This window comes from Cervus elaphus, chromosome 2 (genome assembly GCF_910594005.1).
Source record: "Cervus elaphus chromosome 2, mCerEla1.1, whole genome shotgun sequence".
Taxonomy (NCBI): Eukaryota; Metazoa; Chordata; class Mammalia; order Artiodactyla; family Cervidae; genus Cervus; species Cervus elaphus.
The window spans coordinates 23,570,473-23,598,056 of NC_057816.1; the positions used below are offsets into that span (position 1 = coordinate 23,570,473).

General features: G+C 41.4%; 1 protein-coding gene across 3 annotated transcripts; it reads right to left on the reverse strand.

Annotated features, from left to right (window-relative positions):
* Positions 1–229: 229 nt before the first annotated feature.
* On the reverse strand, positions 230–26,636 carry VWA5A (von Willebrand factor A domain containing 5A). 3 transcript variants are annotated; one of them, XM_043874565.1, is made up of 19 exons: positions 26,555–26,636; positions 25,522–25,566; positions 23,360–23,417; positions 23,054–23,256; positions 22,278–22,500; positions 21,980–22,155; positions 21,583–21,697; positions 16,835–17,004; positions 16,490–16,578; positions 15,686–15,830; positions 14,954–15,033; positions 10,341–10,455; positions 9,436–9,600; positions 9,058–9,158; positions 8,537–8,805; positions 6,057–6,170; positions 3,782–3,912; positions 2,096–2,222; positions 230–1,574 (listed from the first exon to the last, which is right to left on the reverse strand). In XM_043874565.1, exons 3-19 carry the CDS (start codon positions 23,400–23,402, stop codon positions 1,495–1,497), a joined length of 2,346 nt encoding a protein of 781 aa, XP_043730500.1. In that variant the 5' UTR covers positions 23,403–23,417; positions 25,522–25,566; positions 26,555–26,636; the 3' UTR covers positions 230–1,494. The 3 variants fall into 3 exon arrangements, with proteins under 3 accessions (XP_043730500.1, XP_043730506.1, XP_043730517.1); XM_043874571.1 differs by lacking the exon at positions 26,555–26,636 and adding an exon at positions 26,426–26,444; XM_043874582.1 differs by lacking the exon at positions 25,522–25,566 and having other exon boundaries at positions 26,555–26,624.
* Between the last annotated feature and the right edge of the window lie 948 nt (positions 26,637–27,584).

A 27,584-nucleotide genomic window follows, 5' to 3' on the forward strand; every position in this document is an offset into this window, starting at 1 on the left:
ACCAAAAAAAAATATATATATATGTGTGTGTGTGTGTATATATATATATATATATATATATTTCTCATTAAAAAAAGACAGGAAGCCAGCCTACAACAGAAGATAGGAGGAAAGGACACAGTGTGAACAGTAGAGGCACCCGGAAAGTTGGCTGGAAAAAACAAGGGATAATAAAAACTGATGCAGATTCAGTGAGTAACTCTATAAATAAAGACCAAATACAACAAAGTGCAGGGTAGAGATGGCCATTTTAATATTGATATGATATCATTTTAGGAGGCAACACATCAAAAAGGGTCATTTCTACCAGGATAGAGTATATGGGACATTAGTTTCAGAAACACGAGGAGCTCCTTTCTTCCTCATGAGGTGAGCGGTCTAGGTTGAGGTCTCAGGGGAAATTGCCCTTCAACTTGTTTTTTCCTATATTATATGAGGTCAGATCTGGACTTAGAAGCCTCATGAGTTCAGACTAGGACTAAGGAGTCCATTAGTGCTTTCTCACTAAGATATTTAAGGATTAAGGAGAAACAGGTCTCTATCAGACATAACTCAACCTAAGTCACCAAGGCAGTGGGAGGAAAGGCATGTAGCAGAGGCCAGCAAAGCCCAAGCAGGATCAATCAAGAAAGTCCCCAAGAATTAAAGCGTGGGATGAATTGGGAGAGGAGCACTGAAATATACATATTACCATATGTAAAACCAATAGCTAGTGGGAAGTTGCTATACAATGCATGCAGCTCACCCCGGTACTCTGGGATAAGCTAGAGGGGTGGGATGGGGTGAAGGGTAGAAGGGAGGTTCAAGAGGGAGGGGCCACATGTATACTTATGGCTGATTCACGTCGCTGTATGACAGAAACCAACACAACACAGTAAAGCAATTATTCTCCAAATTTAAAAAAACAACATTTTTAAAAGAAAGAAGCTACCCAAGTGCCAGACCTCACAGTGGACCCCTGAGTCTCCCTCTTTGTGATCTTAAGCTTATATTCATCCCAGTGTTGGCTTTCTACCTCCCCTCCAGCTATTCTTCCTATCTAAAAATAAAAAAGTGCATAGTTCACCAGTCTGGTCCTGATAAGTACCTAAGAACAAAAATAAACAGAAAAAAAGTGCAGAGAATTCTCTAATTCAAGCATTCCCTAAACATCAACACTACAATCTTTAGTCTGGAGTCCACATCACCTGTGTTTCATGTGGTCATTCTGGAAAATTGAGGAGGAACATTATAGCCTGGGAATGCTTTGAATTCCTCCAAGAAAGGGAACAGATTCTGGGACCCGTGACACTCGGCTGAGGGTAGGAGCTGGGGAAGGAAAAAGCACATTTGAAGAGAAGCTGGCACCGAGAGGCTAGAGGGTGTGGGCGCCCACTGCTCGTACAATAAGAAGCTGACAGGATAGGTATAAACTACAGAAACATCAGAGCAGAAGAGACGGTGAAGGCAAGGACTGTAACATGGCAGAGGCGCTTGTTCTTCTGGAGGGTCTCTTCAGGGGCCAAAGATGGCAGGGTCCACAGACGATTTCGTGAGAGCAATTGCAGCTTTCACAAGCTCATGCCTGACGGACCCTGGTAGAAGGAGGAAACAAAAATGAAGGCTGAGGGACAGTGATGAGAGGACAGGCTCTCCTCCCAGGCTCCCCGAAACTCTTCAGCATCTTCCCGGAGCCCTACTTAGCTGTCTTCAATACCCCTGACTTTTTTCTCCCTACTGCCCAGGCACCCTTTAATCTTCTCCAGCCCCAGAAATGTTCAGCAGCAGTGAAACGATAAATACCCAAGGAATCAGGGCTCCACGTCCCGTCCTACACTCAGTACAGCACATTTTCACTTCATGTCCTTCTCACAGCTCACACTCCCCACCCATGTCCCCTTCCCTCTACACCCACCTCCTCCACTCCCCCAATTTCAGATTGCACCCTCATCCAACCAGTTGGGGCATCAGGAAAGGTCTGAACCAGGATCGTCGGGGAGGAGATATGGGAACCCTATCTTGGTAACCCTCTATCAGGCTTGGAGGCTCAATGCCTGGGATGATGGCTAGCTTCCTAAACACGGGGAAAGATGGGGTCTTAGGACTGGGTTCCTACCTGCATGGATGCGAATCCAGGCCACTGCCTTCCTTTCCAGAAGCTCCCACTCACATTCCATGTCCTTAGCGTTGTCATGCAGCCAGAGCACCGCCAGGACTGTGGCCCAGCTTGAAGAATTCGCATCCTGTACCACAGAGAGAGACTTCCCTGAGGCCCCCAGGTTAAGTTCAGGGACTCCCCTCATGGCCCAGTGGTTAAGAATCTGCCTGCCAATGCAGAGATTTGGGTTTGATTCCTGGTCAGGGAACTAAGATCCCACGTGCTGCAGGGCAACTAAGCCCATGCACACTGCAGCTGGAGTCTGTGCACTGCAACGAAAGGTCCCTCATAATGCAACTAAGACCCGACACAGTCAAACAAATAAATATTTTTTAAAAATTCAGATTCCTTATTGAAGGACTCTTCATTCCCCTGACTTATTGATCCAGTTACCATAAGAAGGAAGGAAATGTTAGCCGGACATGTCTTGCTCTCAAGGAAACCAAGTTAGAACTTCATGATTCTCATATCTTCTTCCACTTTTTTGTAAATTATCCCTTTAATTATTTGTTTTAGAATAATTATTTCAACAGAAATATAATGCTAGACACATATATAACTTTAAATGCCCTAGCAGCCACATGTAAAAATAAAGTACCATTATTTAATATATTGCATTTAACTTAATATATTCAAAATATTATTTTAACACATAATCAATTTAAAAATAATTATCAAGAATGGTTTACATTTTTATGTTGTCTTTGAAATCAGTTTGTCTTTCACAACTACAGCACATTTCAATTCAATGGAAAATTTAATTTCTCACTTGCATTTGTCACATTTCAAGCTCTTAGAGGCCACAGGTGACTAGTGGATACTATATTAGATGAGGCATTTATAGCATATTTAAAATTTATTTAATCACTTTCCACATTTTGAAAATTCAGAATGATGGGTGTCCTTCAAGTTTTTGGCATTTGTCTCATATGTCTCATTTGGTGTATATCTCAATATTCAACAATTTCTCAATTAGAAGATTCAGTAAGTTACCTTGAAATTCTTGAATGTAATTTGTCCAATTCAGCATACTTGAACACATTTGAAACAACTAAGTTGTCCCTATTGATACTTCACCTATCCTAACTTTGGTGAAATTCTGTTAATTTCTGGACCACCCTATTTAGGAGAAAGAACATAGATTCTGAAGACAGATAGTCCTAGACTGAATCCAGCTCTGCCACTGACTAGCTGAGTACACAAAGACATTATCATACTTCTTTGAACCCTGGTTTATTCATCTATTAAGCACAGCATGAGTAGGATTTACCATATTTAATTGATTGATGAATAAATAAGGTCATGAAGGGAAGTGCAATGCACAGTGGCTGGCACAGAGTAATTGCTCAATAAATATAAGTAATTATAACTAAGATGAGTGGCAGAAAATGTAGTTAAAGAGGATTTTTGCTTTCCCTCTGTCATCCATCAACTTTAAACCATCAACTTCTACTAGCAGACTAATTTCTTGTTCTTTCTGCTCCAACACAGCCAGAAAGATCATCAACTTCTATTTATCAGAAATTAATTCAGTCCATGACCTCTTGTATTCTTCCTCAGGTGAGTCATGATTCACCCGAATTCTCATCAGTCACCTCAACCTCACAAAAATATACACACTCTCTTTTCTTCTCTGAATCTTACCTTGTCAGGAAGTGCAGCCTGTATGTCTTCCAACTTCATACCCAGGACCAAGGCCAGACCTTCATTCAGATCCCAGGAACCATCTGCCTTTTGAAGGGAAATCAACTCTACAAGATGATTATCTTGAACAACTGTGGGGCAGAAGCAAAGAGAGGATGGGAAATTATGGTGCTAATGGCCCCTGAGCATCCTGAGACAGGTCTGAATTCAGAGACAGGAGTGAGAGCCCAGCACTAAACAGATACCACAAGATCCTCATTTTAGTCTTGTCCCCTAGGACACATGCCCTCTCTCTGTAACAATGCAGGCCACTCAGGTGACATACGGACTGCACTGAAACATTCAGTAACAAGGGAAAGATACAGGTCACTAAAGAACCCACATGATGGTACTGTTTAAGTCTTACCCAGTCCTGTTTATTTTATTTTTATTTTTTAAATTATTTTTTATTAGTGTCTAGTTGCTTTACAATGTCATGTTAATTTCTACTCTTCAGCAAAATAAACAATAAAATTTTGAATTTCCTTCCCATTTAGGTCACCACAGAGCATTGACTAGAGTTCCCTGGGCTATACATTTGGTTCTCACTAGTTATCTATTTTATACACAGCATCAGTCATGTTTAAATGGGCCTTAAAACTTTAGGTATATTAAAAAAATTGTAGACAAATATAACTTGGGTTTTAATTATCAAAATTTCCAAAGAAAGCAGATATAATGGAAGCTGTCAACAGTCTATCTCAAAGAATGGCCTAGTGTCCAATCCTGGTGGTATGAAAATTGCTTAAAGGCCACAAAATTTTCATAGAAAGTATCTCACATCTGGCTATCTCAATCCTATGAGATGATGTACTTAGAGCAACTTAGAAAATTAGTAGGCAAGAAAAACTGTAACCAGAGAAACAGTTCCACCCCAATTGGTGGGGGGTGGGGAATACCTGAGGCTCTGATTTCAACAGTCTTAGTTGGAATCTCAGCACTGTTAACACTCAAAATGTAACTGTTCTTTAACAGGAATCTCAGCCTTCTCTGTAAATTCAAGACAATAGAGCCTAACACACGACAAAGAATGTAAAGTACTTGGAAGGCCACTAATTAGCTCTCTACAAATAGTAATTGCTAATTAATTCATAAAAACCAGTAGCTTATTCTCCTGGGTAATTTTTCTTTCTACTTTGGTAAAAGGATTCATAAGTGAAAAAGCTTAGAGTGGGGATATTCTAAGTCACTGAGGTAGTAAGACATTATAGACAACCAACACAAACTATTGGTTTGTCCAAAAAGTTTTCCATAACATCTTATGGAAAAACCCGAATGAACTTTTTGGACAACCCAAGGAGGTGAGGAGCTGTGCAGATGAGCGAGCTAAGGTGCTAATAAGTGAACTAATTTGCCTAAAACTCCACAGCAACTGGGAATACAGAGCTCTGAATCTACCTTAGACCCTGAAGCTGTGATAATCTAATGAGAATGAGTGCCAAATAAGATTTTAAACAATGAAATAATTGTACAGCACAAACTCTGGCTACAAAACTGGAGAGACTAGAAAGAAATGTGCTGCAAATCTATTTTAATAGAAAAGACATGCCTTCATGGTGAAATGTACTTAGATTCCATTTGTTATGTACATGAAAAGCCAGCTACTTGAAACAAAAGGCAGTAACCAAGGAACACTCTTTGGTGACAGACGATCATCAGACAGTATCAGGAAGACCCATTTGTAAACCCAGCCTGTACAAGAATGGCAGTGTAGCAGGGGCCCACACATGGTGAGTTGTGCAGGAGGAGGGCCCCAGCCCATAGGCAAGGAGTGTGAGGGGAGATGGCAACGTGGTTTATTTATCTAGGGCTCAACTCAGACTCTACTGGGCAGGCTTCAGGGTCATAAGCTGACCCTGGCAAATACAGGGACTGGACAAATCTCAACCTCTGCCTGCTGCTTTTCAAATAGGTAACTTCCTGGGTAGAGACAGTCACAGGGTTCCCCTGGTGGTTCAGGGGTAAAGAATCCGTCTGCCGATGCAGGCAACACAGGTTCGATCCCTGGGTTGGGAAGATTCCCTGGAAAAGGAAATGGCAACCTGCTCTAGAATTCTTGCCTGGGAAATCCCATGGACAGAAGAGCCGGGCAGGGTACCATGCAAGGGATCACAAAGAGTCAGACACAATTGAGTGACTAAACAGCAACAACAAAGAAAGCCACAAGATAGCAGAGAATTGAAGATCAGTTCTTCATTTCCCATAGAGAAGAGGATAAGACTGAGGCCCATCTCACCTGGACCGCGAGTTTCCACACTGGTCTTTTTGGCAGAACCACAAGGCTTTGTCTTCTCAGGGCAGCCCTCTGATAAGGATGTGCATTTCTTCTCTCGTCTGTGACGTCTTTGTCCTATACAGGTGGTAGACAAACACTGGTCAGAAAAAGTCCCTGGAAAGATGCTCACGTAGAGAGAACAGGCTCTGTTTAATCACAGGCTTAAAAGGATCAGGATCACGACTATTCTGCTGGTGGGACACCCCTCAGTAATGATCATCGGGGAGCCGAGAAGGAGGACGGAAGTGGGACAAGGCCTCTGAATGAGCTGAAAAACACCAGTGTAGAGATAGAGACCAAGGCGCCCTCTATGCTCGGGTGGAGCCAAAGGCCCTGGATAATTTGAGACCCTCCTATCCAGATCAGTTTAGCCACTGTCTCTATCGTGTATTTTTTTCTTCTACGATGAGCCCACTTCCAGCACACAGCGTCACCCTCTGAGCGCTTCTGGAACTCTTGACACAGGACAATGACCTCTTCGGCATCTTGAGTTTCATCACAAGCGGCTTCTTCCGACTCTTTATCTTAACTCAAAACTGTTAAAAAACCTGCTCTTGCCCTACCCCCTCAAATTGCTCGAGGTGCCATATCCCAAGTCCCCAGGTTTGGGAGGTGTGGGTGGAAACCACTTCAGTCCCAGTCGCTGCAGCCAGGTCACCAGGCTGCCAGTCTCACCTGGGTTACCCTCCTCATATCCTTGCTGCTGTCAACCTCCAACTTCTCTGTCACTTCCCATCACCCACTGGAGTGTCTGAAAGATCACAGACTTGCACTTCATTGCAGGCTGCATCATCTAGAGAGATGTCAACACCTATGCAGATAACCTGTCCAACACCCTACTGTAAAACTTCTTGGCTTCTTCAATTAAATGGCTTCAGCACCCCCTCTACTTCACCACTCCCTCCCAAGTCAGAATCTTATTATCAAGCAAATTGTTCCACCTATACAAAATAAACTTTTAAAATATTCTTTTAAAATATAGGATCCACTTCTTCCAGTTTCTTTTCTTTTTTATTGATTGTGTTTTCTAATTGGAGGATAATCGCTTTACAATGATGTGTTGGTTCCTGCACAATTCAATTCAGTTGTACAACAATTCAATTCAGTTGTAACTGTGTGTGTGTATGTATATATCTCCTACATCTGGAGCCTCCCTCACCCACTATTCCACCCCTCTAGGTCATCACAGGGCACCAGGCCGGGTTCCCTGTGCTAGGCAGCAGCGAGCCATCTCACACATGGTAGTGTATATATGGCAATGCTACTCTCTCAATTGGATCCACACTCCCCTTCGCTTCCCGTGTCCACATGTCCGTTCTCTACGTCTGCATCTCTATTCCTGCCCTGCAAATAGGTCCATCAGTACCATTTTTCTAGATTCCACATATATGCATTAACATAGTGATATCTGTTTTTCTGACTTACTCCACTCTGTATGACAGGCTCTATGTCTTTGACCTCATCTGGATTCTGTTTCCTCTATTTTTTTTTTCCTATGTAACAACTTCCTTCCATCTTTACCTTCTTCCCCATTTAGCCTAAATCTCAGATCCAACACTATATCACTCTTATCAATATCAACTCTATGTCCCTAATTTCCTTTTCATCACACCCATCTGACAAAACTCCCACCTCAGTATTAAGCCAACACTCTACCTGCTTCATTCTTATACCAAAGCTCCTGATTCCTTTTAGTAGTTCGGTGCCACTACAAAAGTCAAGGAATCAAAACTAAAGTGGACTTTCAACACTGTGCTGGGTCTTCATTGCTGTGTGCAGGTTTTCTCTAGTTGCAGCAAGCAGGCTTCTCATTGCAGTGGTTTCTCTTGTGGATTCCAGGATGAGCAGGGCTCAGCAGCTGGGCTCAGTAGTTGCAGCTCCTGAGTTCGAGAGCACAGGTTCAGCAGTTGTGGCTCACAGGCTTAGCTGCTTCACAGCATGTGTGATCTTCCTGGACCTGGGATCAAACCCAGGTCTCATACACTGGCACGTGGATTCTGAACCACTGAGACATCAGAGGAGCCTCACTTATACCCTTTGTCATCCTGTAATATGGACTGTTTCCTGATCCAAGCCAATAAAACTGTTTTTCATTAGATTGGCAAGGGCGTCTTTGATATTTATCCAGTAGCTCTTTTTCAGCTTTTACCTTGACTTTTCTGCAGTATCTAATATTTTGATGACCCCATCTGAATATCCTTTGTTTTGAATACACATTCACTTATTGTCTTCCCACTTCATTTCCTCTTAATTTCATTTGGAAAATCCTCTGCCATCTATCCCTAGATACTTGGGATACCTAGTCCATGGGATTGCAAAGAATCAGACATGTCTCAGTGATGAACAACAACAAGGACCTTTCACAAACTTTTTCTTTAAATGCTGTGTTCAGATGTCCAGAGGCCCTTCTTTTGCATGAGTTTGAATGGGGTAAAACTTACTCCATTGTCCACACTTCTGTTGGGGGAAGGATTGCACCACTGGGGCAGCACGCAGCAACAGTGGCCTTGGAACATCCCGAGGAGACAGTGGCCCCTGAATTGGCCTGTTGAGGTCTTTGTTGACAGCAATGAAAGCTGTGTGGGAGCTTATGACTCCACACTCCATGCTGACTTTCACCACATCTTTTTTATCACCTGCTGTAGTCTCCCTGAGGCCCATGTCCTTGATCTGGAGAAAGGACTTGGCTGCAAGTCGGTGAATGGTGAGGCTAAAAGAAAAAAAAATTCTGTGATTTAGGGATAAGCACACAAAAGTCAGTTATACAGGACCTTCAAAAGTTAAGGATGAAAAGGAGGGAAAAAACAGATTAGGGGGAAGAAAAAGAGATAAATAGGTTAGAAAGGAGAAGTGATGGTAGGGCCACTACTGAACCCCAGAATAAGAGAAGGAAATCACCCTGAAGGATGGCAGAGACCAAACAAGAAAGAAAGAAAATAGCAAAGGAACACTGAATTCTCACTTGGCATCGAGCTTGGGTTGTAGGGAAAATGTCACTTTATTCTCCAGGCTCTCTCCTTGGAGTGTGTACTTGAGGCAAACTTCTCCTGTTGCCTCTGCTGGCTACAAATTAGAGAAGGGTAAAAATGACAGAGGAAGAGATTACCAAAAGAAAGGATAGAACTGGGGCAGCTCCTCAACCCAACCCATTAAATTTCTGACAGGGAACCAGGCAACTCAATAAATCAGAGACTTGAAATGATAGAGAAGGGCCAGGCTGACTCTACCTGGCAAGAGAAATCTCTTGATGAGACTCTACCAGCGTTCATGGAATTGCCCAGAGCAGAGTTTAGGACAATAGCTACTCTGACTAGAGGAACAGATAAGAATGAGAACTCACCGGCATTGTCCCAGTCAACTGGGCATAGAGGATTAATCTCTGACCCCTAAAGAGGACAGTCTGTTCTGGGGAAAGCATTTTAGCAGACAGACCATCAGGCAAATCCCATCTCAGAGAAACATCGTCTACCACGGGCTGCAGAGAACGTTTCAGGGCTCTAAGTGCCTGGTGAAGGATAAAGACCAGAATAAGCACAAAACAGTAACAGCAACTCACTGAATATCACATACCAAGTGTTATGCAATGTAATACATGGTACACCTATTCCTTAATGCTATCTACACCAGGACATGGGCATTATTACTCTTGCTTTACAAATGAGGAAACTAACACTGAGAGATTGAATGACATAATTATGAAGGAAGGAAGGAAATATCTGGGAAAGGAGACCCAGGAGAGGTAGGAATTAGATAAGAGATCTGGGAAAGAGGAATTTAGAAATATAACCAGAGGTGGAAGATGCCTTCCCTTCTGTATATGAAGCAAATGGACTATCAATCTACCACCTCTTCCGATTTACCAGACCTATTACTGCTGTGCTTTCATCTTTACTTTGTAGTATTTGCACAGAGGATGAGGTACAGTACCAAAAGAGGCCTTAAAGCAAACACCTAGAATCTCAATCATGACATTCAAAATTCAGTTTCTCTGTTTCGGGTCTTAAACCCAAAGCCCTAACCTATTCCAGCATCTCAGCTCTGGGCTTCCAACTACTAGAACCAGACGCCATTTCTTCCAAAACTATATACTGGGCTCCTTCTGCATAAGGATGAAAGTAGTCCCATTACGTATATAGCCCAAGTCCTTGGGGATATAAGTAAATGAATGCTGGCAGGGAGTTGTTGCCCCACCCTGCTCCACACTCTCTTATATTGCCACCTCTAGACACAAGGCCTGTCCCTCACCTTGGCCTGCATTCTCTCCTTGCCTGTGATAAATTCTGAAGTGCCCCGTGACACCCGGGCAATGCTTTTTATTAGGCTGGTGGAGACTCCTTCACCAATACCAAATGAAAAACATCTGGAATTATAAAAGAAGATGTTAGAGACAGGCACTAAAAAGTGAATTTACAAAATTAACACAAAATGATCAAAAGTACATAAAAAGATAGTTTTCTTCCTTGACCAAAAGTAAGAGCTACCATTTATTGAGCATATTTCAGGGGACCAGATGCCTTAAATCAATGATGCAATTTAATCATCACAAGGTTCCTAAGAGATAGGATAATATCTCATTTTCGCAGGTAAGGAGCTAAGGCCCGAAGAACTTAAAAAAATATGTCCAAGATCACATATCTACAAAAAAGCAGAAATTACATTTGAGCACTAGTCTGACCATAAGATGCCCCTGGCAAACCATTATATGTTACACTGATTCTAGAAGCAGAAAAAAACCAAACTAACAGGACTGCATCCTCATCAATTATTCTAATAATCAATCCAAAGAATTAATCAGAAATGAGAAGTTAGGAAAAACAGACACTGCCATCAGTGTTTGACTAACACTGTACCGAAACCACACCTGCCCTCAAAAGGCTAGTCTTACGAAAAGTGCAAGTGTCAGTTGTTTAGGCATGTCTGACTCTTTGCAACCCCATGGACCATAGCCCGCCAGGCTCTTCTGTCCATGGAATTCTCCAGGCAAGAATACTGGAGTGGGTTGCCATTCCCTTCTCCAGGAGATCCTCCTAATTCAGGGATCAAACCCTGGTCTCCTGCATTGCAGGCAGATTCTTTACCATCTGAGCCACTGGAACAAAAGTGCCCCCTGCTCTTCTAACTGGAGGGTCCTCTCCCCACCCTTGTTGATGTGCACCAAACAGCTTCTAAACCACAAACAGATTCCCAAATAAGACTGTCTATAAACAGAGATACTACAAATACAAACATTTTTTTAAGGGCATGACAAAAATAGTTTTCATTATATGAAAATAATACACTGCAATTTTGGCCTATATATCCATCTCTTTTTTATTGGGTTAACGTGAGTCATCATCCCCATATCTAGTGATATCAGCCTCAGGATTAATGCTCTAAACATGGAGAGCTAAGAACCCGACATCCAACTACAGGAAACTAACTGTGATCAAGCCCTCCGGAGACCACAGCCTGCCAGCATACTGGTACTATCTTCTTCAAATTCTCAACAAGATCTCTAAATTGTTTTTTGTTTTTTGGGTTTTTTTTGTAAGAAAGAAAGAACATATTCATAAACCAGAGACGTGTGAAAAAAGACACAGGAGCAACTTAAAAGGGCTTCCACTGACCAAACCTAGAAATTCTGAGAATCTAAATAGATACTGAGAGCAATGAATCTTTAAAAAATGAAAAATAATAGAAGAATCCAAAAGTACACATTGATACAACAACAAAGGTGAGGGGAGGGGCACAGAGGTAGTCAGGAAGAGAAAATTCTTCTTTACAGTAGGATGCCAAGTAATAAATATGGAAAAGTTGACAGAATTGAAAAAATCACCATTTTGTAACCACTAACAGCAATCTGAGCAATAATCATTAGTGAATGCTAAAACTACTGGGTAAACATTGACTGAAAACAAGATGTTTACAAAAATGTCAAAGTTATATGTCAGATACCACCTTTAACTAAGTGACAAAATTCACAGCCAGGCCCAAATTCACTTTGGAATATTTTTTACAAAAATATTTAATATTAATCTAAACATAAACTTAAATAGTCAAACAAACATAATTGAAATTTTCCAAAAATAACTAGCTAGTACTCTTTTAAATGTCAGTGTCATTAAAGATAGTGAAAAGCCAAGAAACTACTCTAGAGGAAAAGAGATTAAAGAGGCATAATAACTAAATAAAATACTTATTATTGAATTTCCTCCTGAACAAAAATCAAAAACAAACAAAATTCTATATGACATTATTAAAAAATTGGCAAAATGACCTATATTTAAATAATGTTTTATATAAAAATTAAATATCCTGAATTGAGTAGTTGGTTTTTTTATTTACTATTTATTTTTGGCTGTGCTCTCTTTGCTGCTGTGTGTACGTTCCTCTAGCTGCAGCGAGAGGGGGTTACCCTCCAGCTGCGGTGCGTGGGCTCCTCACTGGGGTGGCTTCTCTTGGGGAGCACAGGCCCTAGGGCACACGGGCTTCACGAGTTGCGGCATGTACGCGCAGTAGTTGTAGCTCTAGAGCCCAGGCTCTGGAGCATAGGCTCAATAGCTGTGGCCCACGGGCTTAGTCGCTCTGTGGCATGTGGGATCTTCCTGGATCAGGGACTGAACCCATGTCTCCTGCATTGGCAGGGGTATTCTTTACCCCTGAGCCACCAAGGAAGCCCAAGTAGTTTTATTCTGGCTATTTGTCAGATATTCTCAGTTCTTAGAAGATGAACGCAAAATGATATGCATATGAAAGGTCATGGCATCTGTGGCTTGCTTTCAACTATTTCAGACCAAAAAAATTAAGTGAAATCAATATGTTAAAACATTGAAAACTGGTGGACATGGGTGAATGGTATATGAATATCTATTGCTTTATTTTTGCAACTATTTGCTAGGTTTGGTAAATCTTTCAAAGCAATATACAGGAAACACATATTTAGAAAAAATGAAGAAAGACCCAAATGAAAGGAAGGACATATGATGTAGATAGAAATGTTTGATACAACAAATAGTAAAGTTTTCCCAAAACTGACATAAAGAGAATACAATTCTAGTCAATATCCAAACATGTTTCCTCTTTTGGTAAAAACTGACAAGCTAATTATAAAATACAAAAAGTCCAAGAATGACTAAGTCTTGAAAAAAGAACAAAGCTGAGGACTTACTCTACTGGAAATGAAAATTTATCAGAAAGTAACACTAATTTATACACAGTATTGCCGGCACATGTCCAGATAAACAGATCAACAGAATGCAACAGAGGATCCAGAAACAAGCCACACATGTATAGATGCTTATCTGGGTCAAAATCGCTCTGTACATCACTGAGGAAAGGACAAACTTTAAATAAAAGATAAAAGGTCAACACGATATCCACATGAAAAAAAAAAAAAGAGAGAGAGAGAGAAAGAGAGAAAAGAACCCTGACCCCTAACTCATACAATTCACAAAAATAAATTTCAGATCAACTGTGATTCTAACTGTAAAAGAAAATACAATAAATCTTCTAGAAAATGACAAAGGCAAGTAGCTTCAAGACCTTGGATAATGGAAGACTTTTTAACAGAATACAAAAAATACTAACCATAAAGCCAATGACTAAAAGAGAAACCTATATCAAATTAAGAACAATTATTAATCAAAAGAAACCATCTTGAGGGTGAAAAGGAAAGCCATAGAACAGAAAACTATATTTCTAGAACATATCCAAAAGTGTTTGTACCTAGACCATAGAATGAACTATAGATCAGTTTAAAAAAAAGAAAATCTAATAGAAAAAAACTGGAAAGAGACTTGAAGATCACAAAAGGATATCCAAGTCAATAAATACAAAAATGTGCTCAACTTCATTAATCAGGAAAATGTAAACTAAAACTATTATGAGATAGTACTACACACACCCACAAAATCTGTTACAGTTTTAACAGACAAATAATGCCAAATTTTGGATAAGTAACACGGCAACTGGAACCCTGATACAATGCTGGTATGTATTATATTAGCACAATAACTTGGAAAACTATTTGGTATACCCCCAAAATTTCACAACTATGTCAGTGTGTTTGAATTCTATATTATATGAGCATAGATATGTATGTATGTATGTATTCATATATATGTATATACATGTTCATGTCCAAAAAATGCATGTAAAAGAATGCAAGAATGTTCACAGAAGTATAATTTTTAGCAACTAAACCAAAGACTATCATCTGTAGAATCAATAAATAAATTATGGTATAATCACCCTGTGGAATACTATATACCAATGAAAACTATGGCTCCATGCAAAATACGCATGAATCTCAACATATAGCTGAGGGAACAAAGCCAGATACACAGAAACAAAAACATACTGCGTAACTCATTTATTTTCATTCAAAAACAAGCAAAAATAATCCACAGTGTTATTTTATTTCCTCTTTGGAGAGGGAAAAAACGAGTAGAGATTAAAACTGGGATGTGATAGAAATGGATAGAGATGAAGAAGTCGGAAACATTCTGGTTCTAGACTTGTGTAGTAATTACACATGTGTGTCACTCTGATAATTCACCCAGCTATATATTTAAAATTTTGTAGTTTTCTGTATTATTTTGATCGCAATGTTTATAGTAAAGAAAAATTCTTACTGTTCAGTTTTTGTTTCCATTGTGGTTTAGAGACACCAGAAGATAATGATTTCATTATGTTGTTGATACTATTTAGAAAATTACTTTTTTCTTTTAGTACGAAGTGGAGATATATAGAAAAATATTTTCAGTATTAAAACTAAAATACTTGAATCATTCTGTTGTCTGAAAGGAATATGAATACTGTTATCAGGTGGCACTAGATTACATGTGACATTATGTGGGTCCAGGCACATTAACTCATACCTGTGCCTTAGATAGTGGCTCTTAACTTCTCTAGCGACAGTAAATGTATCAGTAACTTCTCCGTCTGTGAAGACAAAAACCTGTAGAAAGAAAACATCCATCAACTCTCTGAAGTATATTTAAAGACACCAGAACTTGCCCTTGAAAAACCCCAACTATTTCATTTCAGAGACTCATGTCGCTTCAGACAGGCATGAGGGTTCTAATGTTCACCTCTCTCACATGGTCTGATCAGAACCCTGAGAATATTCAGCATCTCCTCTGCTAATTTCATGCAGGACTTCTGTGGCACCTCCCAAAAGAGCTTCCTTCATCCCTGCTCCATAGCATGGAGCTAAGGGAGAGGAATGCCATCAAATGCCTCGTCTTAGTCTCTTTATTACAGGACTGTTGTTCAGTCGTTAAGTCATGTCCAACTCTTTTGCGACCCCAAGGATTATAGCCCGCCAGGCTCCTCTGTCTACAGGATTTCTCAGGCAAGGATACGGGAGTGGGTTGCTAATTCCATCTTCAGGGCATCTTCCTGACCCAGAGACTGAACCCGAGTCTCCTGCATTAGCAGGTGGATTCTATACCACTGAGACTATACCACCAATGATTCTATACCACTTCACCTGGGAAGCCCACGGCTAAATTACTACATTTCAACAATCCTGTGATGAAGCCCAGAGCTATGGATTCTTCAACAAGGGTTCCATTCCGTCCCTTTTTGAGCTCTGTTCCAATTCTTACCTGCAGGGGGTGGCCTGGGACAGAAGGCTGCTTGTAAATGTGTTGGAGTGGTGTCAAGATTTCCGTACCCCCTAGGTTAGCCCTCATAAGCTTAACTCTCCGCAGTGCCTCCTCCACGGTACTCTGAGCATACTCCACACTATTCCTGAGAAAAACAAACACTCTCCAGTGAAATGAAGGCTACTAGACATAGCCCAGTATTAAGTCCCTGAATTGTAAACAACTTTAACTTGAAATCTCCAATGCCAAAGTCAATTCTGCAGCAACCCCTTTAACAATCTAGTCCTTTATTTAAAGTAGCCTTTTAAAAATTTTTATTTATTTTTTAATTGATGGAAAATTGTGTTACAGTATTGTGTTGGTTTCCAACATATGACATGAATCAGTCATAGTTTTATACATATATATATATCCCCTCCCTCTTAACCCACCCTCGCCTGTCTCCATACCACCCATTTAGATCATCACAGAGGGCCAGGCTGGGCTCCTTGTGTTGCACAGAAACTTCCCACTAACTATCTATCTTACACATGATGCTGCATATACTTTCTCAATTCATCCCACCCTCAACTTCCCTCGCTGTGTCCACAAGTCTATTCCCTACTAGGTTCATCAATATCATTTTTCTAGATTCCTTATGTGTCAATATATGATACTAGTTTATCTGACTTACTTTACTCTGTAGGGGAGAGAGGAGGGAGGAGTCACTACAACTGACTCAAATCTGTTCCTTTTCATGACTGAGTAATATTTCATTGTATAAAGTAGCTTTTTAAATTCTCTATGGACTGTCCAGAAACTTACGGAAAGAATGTCTCAAAAGTAGATCCAAATTCATAGATGTTGAAATAACAGCCTAGAGGCAAACTCTTCAGAAGCAAAATCAGTGTTTCCTGAAGGAAGACCATGTGAGAAGACAGTGAGAAAGGATGCTCTCAATCACACGACCCTGCTAATCTAACTCTTAGGAATGGGCCTTCACCCCTTCAATCCCCCAGGCCCTTCTATTCCAAGGCTAACCTCAGAGCAGTCATGTTAACTGTAACTCAGATGGGGAACAGACCTACAGCTCCAATGGACCCTAATTTAATCCCCAAGATTCATTCCCACTTGAGCAAGTAACCAGGAAAAGAAAGAAACTACTTTTACCTTGGCTACCTCTATGCGCAGCGGAGATTTCCTCTGTTTATTCATGGGGCTCTGCATGCTTCCTGAGCAGTCCATGAGGAAGATAAATTCTCCACAGGCAACTGATGGCTGAGCTTCTGGGATATTCGGGTAGAAAGTCACCATTGCAGCTGGATCTCCCAACACACCATCTACTCAGAAAGAATAAAGACGTGGTAAGAAAAAGGGAACTCAAGAATCAATTGTAGTGAGTTACCTAAGGAGCTGGGAAAACACAAATCTAAAACAGCTTAATCTTTATACCATATCTGCTGGCACAGAGTTTGAGGTGAGTTACAAACATATAAAAGATACAGATATATTACAGATATAAAGGAGAAGAAATAGGGTAGAATTTACTATATACAAGCAATATTAAAATACTGTATCTGGATGTTAATCTCCTAGCAGTTGGGAGTGAAATACATCGTTAAAATGTCCCAGCATTTGCCAGAGGAATCAAGCTAATTTATGTGATATCTTCACATCAAATCAAAGGGAAATGTATTTACATGGGGTCCTTAATTCTATTTTTTCTAAATAACTTTTTTGTTCATTTTTGGCTGTGATGGGTCTTGGCCGCTGCACCTGGGCTTTCTCTAGTTGTGGTGAGCAGGGGCCACTCTCTAGTCGTGCGTGGACGTATTGCAGTGGCTTCTCTTGTTGCAGAGCAGGGCTCTAGGGTGTGCAGGCCCAGCAGCTGCAGTTACCAGGCTCTGAAGCACAAGGTCAATAGCTGTGGCACATGGGCTTAGTTGCTTTATGGCTTGTGGGATCTTCCTGGACCAGGGATCAAACTGGCATCCTCTGCATTGGCAGGTCGATTCTATCACTGAGCCACCAGGGAAAAGAAGCTGTTTGTCGCTGAGTTGTGTCCGACTCTTTGCAACCCCAAGGACTGTAACTTGCCAGGCTCCTCTGTCCGTGGAATTCTCCAGGCAAGAGTACTGGAGTGGGTTGTCCTCTCCTTCTCATTTCCTGATTGGGGATCTTCCCAACCAGGGATCGAACCCAGGTCTCCTGGCATTGCAGGCAGAGTCTTTACTATCTGAGCCCCCAGGATAGCCTGTCCTTAATTCTTAATTACAACTTTGAGAAAAAAAAGAAAGATGACTGTGTGGATAATTTTTATGCTGACAATTTATAAGAGCTGAGAGTGTAATGAGTGTCATACAGGATAAGGAATCCATCTGTGCTTTATTTGGGTACGAAGCACTTCTGATACTCTCCAGAACAAAGAAAGAGAAGTACTTAAATGTATGTTGCACTCTAATACTAGCATCATCCAAATAATAGTATGGAAGAGATCATGGGTGTCTAGCCTATGTTACCAAGTTGCAAAGGCCAGAGCTGTGATTCTATTTTGAGGAACAAGTGAAAACAGATACAGGAGATGAAATAAGAATGGCTGGGTTATATCAGCTCTATCTTGACTGTTCAGAGAATATAAAAGACACAGAATTAAATCCCAATATCCTATTTTTATAAAGTGATTCTAGGATTACAGTTTTAAATTATCAGTACCCCTGGGATTCAGAATGATAACAAGATCTGCTTCAGTTTAACCTCTTACCTCTGAGATATCTCAATAACCAAAATGGCTTCCAAATAAAATGGGTGTGGCTCAGCAAATATTTGATAGAACACTGATTCAAAAATAACTTTTATATAATCCAGGATCTCTGGATATAAAGGAGTAGCTTTTTTTTTTTTTAAATAAGCAAGGTAGATTACTTTCCATTCTGAGAGACAACTCGTTATAGTGGGACTGGCACTGTATTAAGAGGTCAGAGAGGTTGCCACAACAATGACATGAGTTAATATATAATATGGCTAAACTTAAAAACAATGCCAGGCACACAGGAAACACTATATATGTGTCATTTGCCATTATTCTTTTGTCGTGGCTCAAATTATTTTCATCTCCAGAGTCTCAACTTCCTCTTTTTTAAATGAGGCATTTCAAACCCTAGCTCCTCTGCTTGCTAGCCTGTTTCCTGTGAAATCAAAGTATTAATACCTGCCTCAAGATTATTTTAAGAAACAGAAGTAGAGTCATGGATGTAGAAAACAAACTTATGTCTACCAGGGGACAAGGTTGGGGAGATGGATAAACTGGAGGACTCGGATTGACACATACATTCTACCATATACAAAACAGACAGCTAATAAGAATCTGCCGTATAGCACCAGGAAATGTACTCAATACTCTGCAATGGCCTATATGGGAAAAGAATCCAAAAAGAGTGAATATATGTATATGTGTAACTGACTCACTTTACCATATACCTGAAACACCACAATATAAATCAATTATACTCCAATAAAAATTTTTTTTAAATATTATTTTAAGAGTTAAGTGAGGGAAGTCTGATATAATACCCTTAAGGAACTCAGTCTATGGCTCAACTTAGATTAAGAATAGTTTTATAAAATTATTTATAAATTGTTTTATATGATTATTTTTATTAAGTTATACATACTATTTTTAAAAAATATCATGTTCTTAATATGGAAAGTACAGTCTAAGTTTTTGAAAGACAGACCATGCATTTCTGTCATGTAGTGGTATGCTTCATTTGGTCGAACTACAAACTGTTTTAGTGAGTCAAGCAGTCAGTTGTCATTTGCTTCTTGGTATGGATGGAAATAGCAAGTCATCTTGATCAAATACATAATACAGAAAGCAAGATGTGAGGGGTGCTACTGGAAGGGATTCTCTAGACATGTAAAGAGTTCTCTGAAGTCCTCCTATAGCTAATAGAGCTTGCAAGAAGAGGGCTGGACATCTCAATCCTTACCACTTGAGATTCAACATCATAGAACTTTCTCCAGCGGATTAAAATAACTGAGTAAAGACCAGGTCCAGCTTCCCAGGTGGCTCATTGGTAAAGAATCCCTCTGCCAACGAAGGAGTCATGGGTGGGTTCAATCGCTAGGTCAGGAAGATTGCCTGAAGAAGCAAATGAATTTCCCAGTATTCTTGCCTGGGAAATTCCATGAACAGAGGAGCCTGGTGGGCTACAGTCTCTGGGGTTGAAAAGAGTCAGACACGACTGAGCATATGAGCACACACATACTCACACAAAGACCAGGTCACTGTTGCGGGAGAATTTCAGGGGCACTCGAGGGGAACTCCCCAAAAGGAAAGGACACAGCCAGGCAACTAAGGTACAAAGACAGAGCACGGGGCTTCCTGGAAGAGGAGCTATTGTAGACCTCTCTGAGGTCCCTGCAAGCCAGTGTGGCCTGGCAGCCCAAGAAGGCCCCACAGAACAAGAGATGGACATGGGTTATACCAGTTATAATTGTAAGGAAAAGTACACACATATTAAGAAAAATTTAGAAAATAAGATAAATTGCTATTAATATTTTTTAAAGATTTTTTTTTTGATGTGGACCATTTTAAAGACTTTACTGAATTTGTTACAACATAGATTCTGTTTCATATTTTTGTTTTTTGGGCACAAGGCATGTCGGATCTTAGCTCCCTGACTAGGGGTCAAACCCACACCCCCTACATTGGAAGGCAAAGTCTTAATCACTAGACCACCAAGGAAGTCCCCCAAAAAAGACATGTTAAAGAAATTACAATAATAATTTGTATATATTATTATAATATATTATAATATAATAATAATAAGCTAAGCATTAAGAAACTAAACATAGTCTCAGAAATTAAGTAACTACGACAAGATGAAAAATATCTGCAGACAGACGGTGGTGGTGGTTGAACAGCAAGGTGAATGTATGCAAGGCAATGGGATTTTATACTTAAAAATAGTTACAAAGGTAAAGCTGATGTATAGAAATTTACCACAAAAAAAAAAAGAATTCCAGGTGAGATTATGTGAAGGTATATGAATCAAAACCAATAGAAATTGTTAGATCTAAAAAGTAAACTTACTTTTAAACTAATCACAATTACTTCTTGCATACTTTCTCTGTTTTAAAATGGTTTTTCCCAATGCGTAGATTATTTCCTAGCAGTAATCTACTTCTACAACTCATTTTTACTTTAACAATCTTTGGAAACCTTTTCCCCATATTATTTCAATCTGTTAATGTATGTTATTTTAGTAGTTACATGGTAACTAATCAAATATACCTAGCATAGTGAATTTAACCACTGTAAGACATTTTGATTGCTTACCAGTCTTTGATATGATTAAACTGAGGGAGAAGAGAACTTTTCAATCCATATTTTTACTTATATTTAGATTTATTTTCATATGTAAAATTCCCAAGCCTAGAATTACCAAAATAAACATTTATTTTGATGCATATGGCCACATTTCCCCTCAAAAGCTTGATACCAAATTATTTTGGTTCAGGCAATCTCTGAGTACCAAATTCACCACACCTTTTAAAGCATGATTTGGAAATCTCTGATAACTTGAAAAGTGAAAATGTCACATTATTACTTTTATTTTTATTTGCCTTTGTAGAGACTGCTCATTGTCACATGTTTGTAAACTAGTGTTTCCTCTTGTGAATTATTTGTTCATGTCCTTGGTTCAATTATCTACTGGTGCGCTTAGATTTGCCTAAAGGATATAACCACAAGATATTCATTGAACTTAACCATTTCTTTCACATCATAACGTAAGCTGTTTCAATGTTTTACCCACTACTGGATAGAAGGAAATAAAACTGAGGATAATTTGAAGATAATTCCAAATCAGAAAGTTACTCCTCAGGAGGTAACCTCAGAGGGAGAAAGACAATACCTGGCTTTGTTGTAGGTTCTCCCATCTCCACGACTACACTAGGGGTGTGGACTGCACTGTAGTAAATCAGGAATTCCACATCCCGATCAAACTTGTGTCCATCGGCCAAGGAGACCTGAGTTGGGAACAAAGAAGCCATGTTAGAGCTATCACTGCCTCTGCCCAGGGCTGAGGTCAGAGCTGAGGGCTACAGGCTTCTTCCACGAGGGAGAACAGCCAAGAGCAGTAGCAAGAACAGAGAGAAGGCTGGGGAGATTAAAGGGGGGATGAGGAGGGAGCGCAGTGTGATCCCCTCTGGGTTAATAAGAAAAAATAAGGAGGAAGAATTGAGTGAGGACCAAGGTCAGGATCTAAAGGAAAAGGGTACCAGCAATGATAATGCTCTCTTGTGAATTACCTGAGCAGAAGTCTTATTATCTCCAAGGTACTCAATAGGACTCAGGGAGCAGTTGGATTGAATCCTGTCAATGCCATGCTGGGAACTGACGGTGGCCACCAAGCTGATTGTGTAGGGCAGGTCCTCCAAAGAGACTTCAGGAGTCTTCATATTAAGGCAACTGTCCTTAGAACATCCTACAAAAAGCTATTTTAGTTCTGTGCTCCCTTCCCACACTTTCTAGCACCCAACAGCTTTGAAGGGGTTTCCCCAATTGCACCAATCCCCCAAGTAGTATTTGGAGGGAGAGGAGACTGACCAGACAGTTGGTACCGAGGATTCAGGACAGCTGGGAGCACGTAGCGCAGAGCCCCATCTGCTTCCAGGGGCAGCTCCTGCACGTACTTCAGGGTGACCTCCGCCTGCGACCCGGGCAGGAGGTTCCCCACGTTACAACAGAACACATCCCGGGAGCACATGTCCTCCTCTAACAGAAAGGCTTGGTGGCCACGGATGATGGCACTCTCATAGCTGGTGTGTGCCTGACAACAGAGAAAGCAAGCCGACACGGTTAGTGAGGGTACATGGGGTACAGAGAACAAAGACGAGCGGGGAGAAACGGGGGCTGGTATTGCCAAGTTCACACCTGTATTTTGTTTTTAAGTTTTACTCTCTGCGTTTTTTTTTGGTTTCAGTGGGTCTTTGCTGCCTGCTTGGGCTTTCTCTAACTGTGGTGAGCAGGGACTACTCTTGTTGTGGACCACAGGCTCACATGTGGGCTTCAGTACTTGCAGCTTGTGGGCTTAGTTGCCCTGTGGTGTGTGCAGTCTTCCCAGACCAGGGATCGAACCCATGACCCTACATTGGCAAGCAGATTGTTATCCACTGTGCCACCAGGGAAACCCCCACAGCTGTACTTTGAGTGACTCTGATTGACTTTCCCTCCAAATGATTTTAGGAAAATAGCAGTTAGAGGGGAGTAGAGGAAACAGCATTCAACATCATCATTTTTTTTGTGAAGTTGCATTTGCTAGAGATCCTGAAGAGTATGCATTAGGGAAAAGAGGAAGGAGGTAATGTACTTATCCGCAGTACCGTCATCTTGTCCTGTAATTCTGCTTTAATTTTCTTTCCATCCACCATGGCCTCGAAGCTGTAGACAGCTGAGTCTTCATCCATGGGGAATATAAAGAAAGCCTCCAAAGGAACTTCCTCCTCATTCTTGTAGTTTAAGGTTGCAGACACACCAGCCACAAACTCACAGATGGACAAGGTCACAGAGATGCTCTTCAGTGGCACTGGAGACAGACCAGAGTACAAGAGTTCAACATAATTGAGTTGAATGCCTCCTGTAGGCCAGGTTAGGTATAAAGGCAAGTAAGAGTTATGAGTCAGACTTACCTGACTTCTCCTGGGGGGTTAGGAGGCCTCCTGAGTGCACCATGGTGACACAGGGTTACTGTGGAAAAAATACATGATGAACAGAGTAACATGCTGGGAACTATTCACTCAGAAAATGAAAGTGAAAGTCGCTCAGTCATTTTTGACTCTTTGCGACACCACGGACTATATAATCCATGGAATTCTCCAGGCCAGAATACTGGAATGGGTAGCTGTTCCCTTCTCCAGGGGATCTTCCCAATCCAGGAATCGAACCCAGATCTCCCGCATTGCAGGTTGATTCTTTACCAGATGGGCCATCAGAGAAGCCCAGTCACTCAAGTACCAGCATTTTATTTGCTTCTCTCTGGCATAATGGTGGAGGGAGGAACCTAGAAAAAGACCAGGTAGGTGAAAAAGTTGCTAATAGTAAGAAAAGCGGAGAAGGCAATGGCAACCCACTCCAGTACTCTTGCCTGGAGAAACCTTTGGACGGGGGAGCCTGGTAGGCTGCAGTCCATGGGGTTGCTAGGAGTCGGACATAACTGAAGCAATTTAGCAGCAGCAGCTGCAGTAAGAAAAGAGTCAGTTGCTCAGTTGTGTCCAACTCTTTGCGACCCCATGGACTGTAGCCCACCAGGCTGCTCTGTCTATGGAACCCTTCAGGCAACCCCTTCTGGAGTGGGTTGCCATTCCCTTCTCCGGGGGATCTTCCTGACCTAGGGATGGAACCCTAGTCTTCTGCATTGCAGGCTGATTATCTACCATCTAAGCCACTGGAGAAGACCCGGTAGTAAGGCTCCTTCTAAATGCCAGACCCAGGTGGGGAAGCTGTAAGATTCAGTGAGTATATACTAAATAGGAAATCTCTAAAAAATCCTGAGGCTTGTTCAAAGGCTGGCTCCTATTTTCTCTAAAGCATATTTAATACACCACTTGTTAGATACATTGAATCAGTGTAATTAGCTTAACCCCTCTGAATCTCAGTATTTTCTTGCTAAAATGAAAACCATATTACCTGTATATCATATATGCACATATGAATTAGTACATGTGAAGTTCCTAGAACAGTGCCTGACTTACAGGAAACGGTTAATCAATGTTAATAGACATGAGTATTGTTCCTCTTATTGCTTTTACTATTATTAAATAGACCTCTGCCATTACTTAGATCATGCTACTCAGACATCTGCAAGTAGGAACCTGCCAAATCCAAAATGGACCCCCTTACAATTTGGAGCAATTACCTTGCAGCTTTTCTTTTGAGGCTCATAACTGAAACTGCTGATGGATTCACCTGCTGAGGATATATTTATATATGTGTGTGTGGTATGTACACATGTATGTGCCCAGGTATGTCCAGCTCTTTGGACTGTAGCCCGCCCGCCAGCCTTCTCTGTCCATGGAATTTTCCAAGCAAGAATACTGGAGTGGGGTGCCATTTCCTTCTCCAGGGGATCTTCCCCACCCAGGGATCAAACCCTTGTCTCCTGCATCTCCTGCACTGATAGGGGATCCTTTACAAGAGAGCCACCCGAGAATCACCTCTATGTGATTTACTATAACCTTAGACAAACATTTCATGTGACATGTTAACAAATCAATGTATGTACATATATTATGATTTACATTATGAGTTCTTTATGTGGAGAAGTAACAGGGGGAGCTGGTCCTACCCATTGAAGATGCCCTGGGGCTTTTCTGAACCCAAACATTTGTGAGATTGTCTGTAACTATTCTAGGCCATCTATGCTCATCCCAATGACCATTTAAAGCATATCACACAATACCCCCAATCCAGAACAAAGTCCTGATTGCTCCTCCAGCTGATGGCAATCCTGTTTCTTATCACAATGCCCCACCTCACAGATCTGAGCCAATAAGACAGGCTCTTCCGTCCCTGTCTGTTTTTATTTTGAGCAGCTGAGTAAAAACTGAGTGTGGCAAAATGGCACAGTGACAGAGAATCAGAGGGCAGTAGCAGCTGTGGGGGAGGAGAGGTTTGCATGCAGACCCCTGACAGGCTAAGATCCCTAAGCTCCTGAACAGGCTGGAGCTGGGGGCAGGAGGAATTTCTAACCACACCAGCAGGGAGCTTAAAGCAGGAGGACACTGGGTACAACAGCTGAAGAAACTGCGTCAGGTGTCAGGCAACCCATGCTCCAAAATTAGGTAATACTCACCCAGGGTGGTTTTCAGATGGGGTGAGAGAAGCAGAGGGGCGTCTCCTATAAAGAAACAACCTTATTTCCTAATTATGACCCCAAAACAAATCCCTCTTTGCCAGACATTTGATTTCCTGGACTCTCTCCCCCACCCTTCCCCAAACAAATGAAGCTGCGTCAGAATTAGTTCTTCCTTCAAGAAGGCACTTCAGAAATACACCCAGCAACAGGTAGGCAGACTGGCCACAGCGCTGGCCAAGGTCAAAGCCTTGAATCCCAGGCAGCAGGGAGAGCAGAGGATGGCTTAGTGGCTCAGGGGAGGCCTCAGCGCTAGGCGGACCCTCAGGAATGCAGGAGCCCCGGCGGCGGGGGCGGGAAGGAGCAGCTGGCACGGGCGCAGTGGGTCACACCCCTGCAGGCTGCTGCAGGGGAGAAGTGGAGAACCCGGAATCCGGAGGAGTGGGTGAAAGCGGGACTCCTCTAGAAACGGAGACTGACCGAGTCCTTATTCAGTCCTAAAATTTCAGCATCCAAATACTAACGGGAGGGATCTGAGTCAGTCCTGAATTTCTATATAGAAAGTTTTAGGGGCTGCAGTCCGAATGGGGCGAGGGTTGTTGGGGGGGGGGGGGGGGGGGGGAGGGGGAACTTGGAGGGAGAGGGCTTGAAGCTCCATTTCCCCAGCATAAAATCACATAAAATTGAGAAAGCATCAAGTGTCCACAGGAAAGGAAGGAAGGAAGAACGAACGAGAGAAGTTGATCAAAAGTAAAATGAAGTAAAAGAGAAGTGAAGTAGAAAGAGGGGTCTTGGGATTACCCGGAAATGGCTACATCCCCCTTCCACATTCAGCAGGATTCCCCTGAACTGCCCAACCCACAGAAACCCTCAGGGCATCGCACTCCAGGACTAGGTTCCCTACCCTGGGCTTGCAGTTAAAACGAGCCCCGAAAGATTTAAAGATGGGGAAGGGGAGTTGAAAGAGGCAGGTCTCAATCCTCAGGAGCAAAGGGTGCCATTCAGCCCCGACGCGAGCAGCCTGGTCACTTACCTCCAGCTGTTCCCAGCACTCTGCGTCGCTGCAGGCAGAGGACAACTGCAGACAGGATTTCCAGGAAGCCACGCCCCCTCCTAAGGACCGGATGTAAGGTAGCGACTCCGAGACTAAGGGATCGACGGAAAATTCTTACACGGAATATTGGAACTTTCACTGCTCTCTGGTTCAAGTCCTCAACCCTAGAACGTTTGCTTTCTTTTCCCTTTGTCTGATCTCAGTTAAGGAACAATCAGAGGAGAGGCAAAGGGAAGGGAATTTTTTTTTTTTTTTTATGAAAACACTGTAAGGAACTACATTAACATCAAAAATTGCATGTTTTTGTAATAGACTGAATTACCATTTCTTCATTCTTACTGTACTAAGCCCCGAACTCTATTGGCTTTATATGATTGATTTATTTTGCATTTGAGTCCTTTGTTCCAAGATTGTATCCTCTCCTACAGTAGGTGGGGGAAATGAGGAGCCAAGGAAAAGGCACCCACAGATCAAGTCTTGCAGTCATGAGTCACTTGTAGGTTTTTCATTCTGACTATAAAATCAAATGTTGGGGGTTAACAGTGCAAATAACTGAGAATATTTGTGCTCACTCAGGCCTTAGGTGCATTTTGGAATTCAAAAGCAATTTAGCAAATTTAAAAGCTATGCTTTTAAATATTTCCCTGTACTACATACTGCTGTTAAAACTATGAGAATTGAAAGTATTTTTTTAAAGTGAAATCTAGGTCAGCATTGTTCAATAGAAAGATAATGCAGGGTCTTTCCTGGTGGTCTAGTGGTTAAGACACCACCCTTCTAGTGTTAAGAGGTACAGGTGTGAACCCTGGTTGGGGAACAAAGATCCCACATACCACATTGCCAAAAAACTAAAAAGAAAAAAAGATTTAGAAAAGGAAAGATAATACAGTCACATGAGTGATTATGACGTCCTAGAAGCCCATATTTTAAAAGCAAACACACAAAAAAGTAGCTGAAATCAATTTAACACTGTATTTAATTTGGTATATGCAAAAACATATTTTAACAT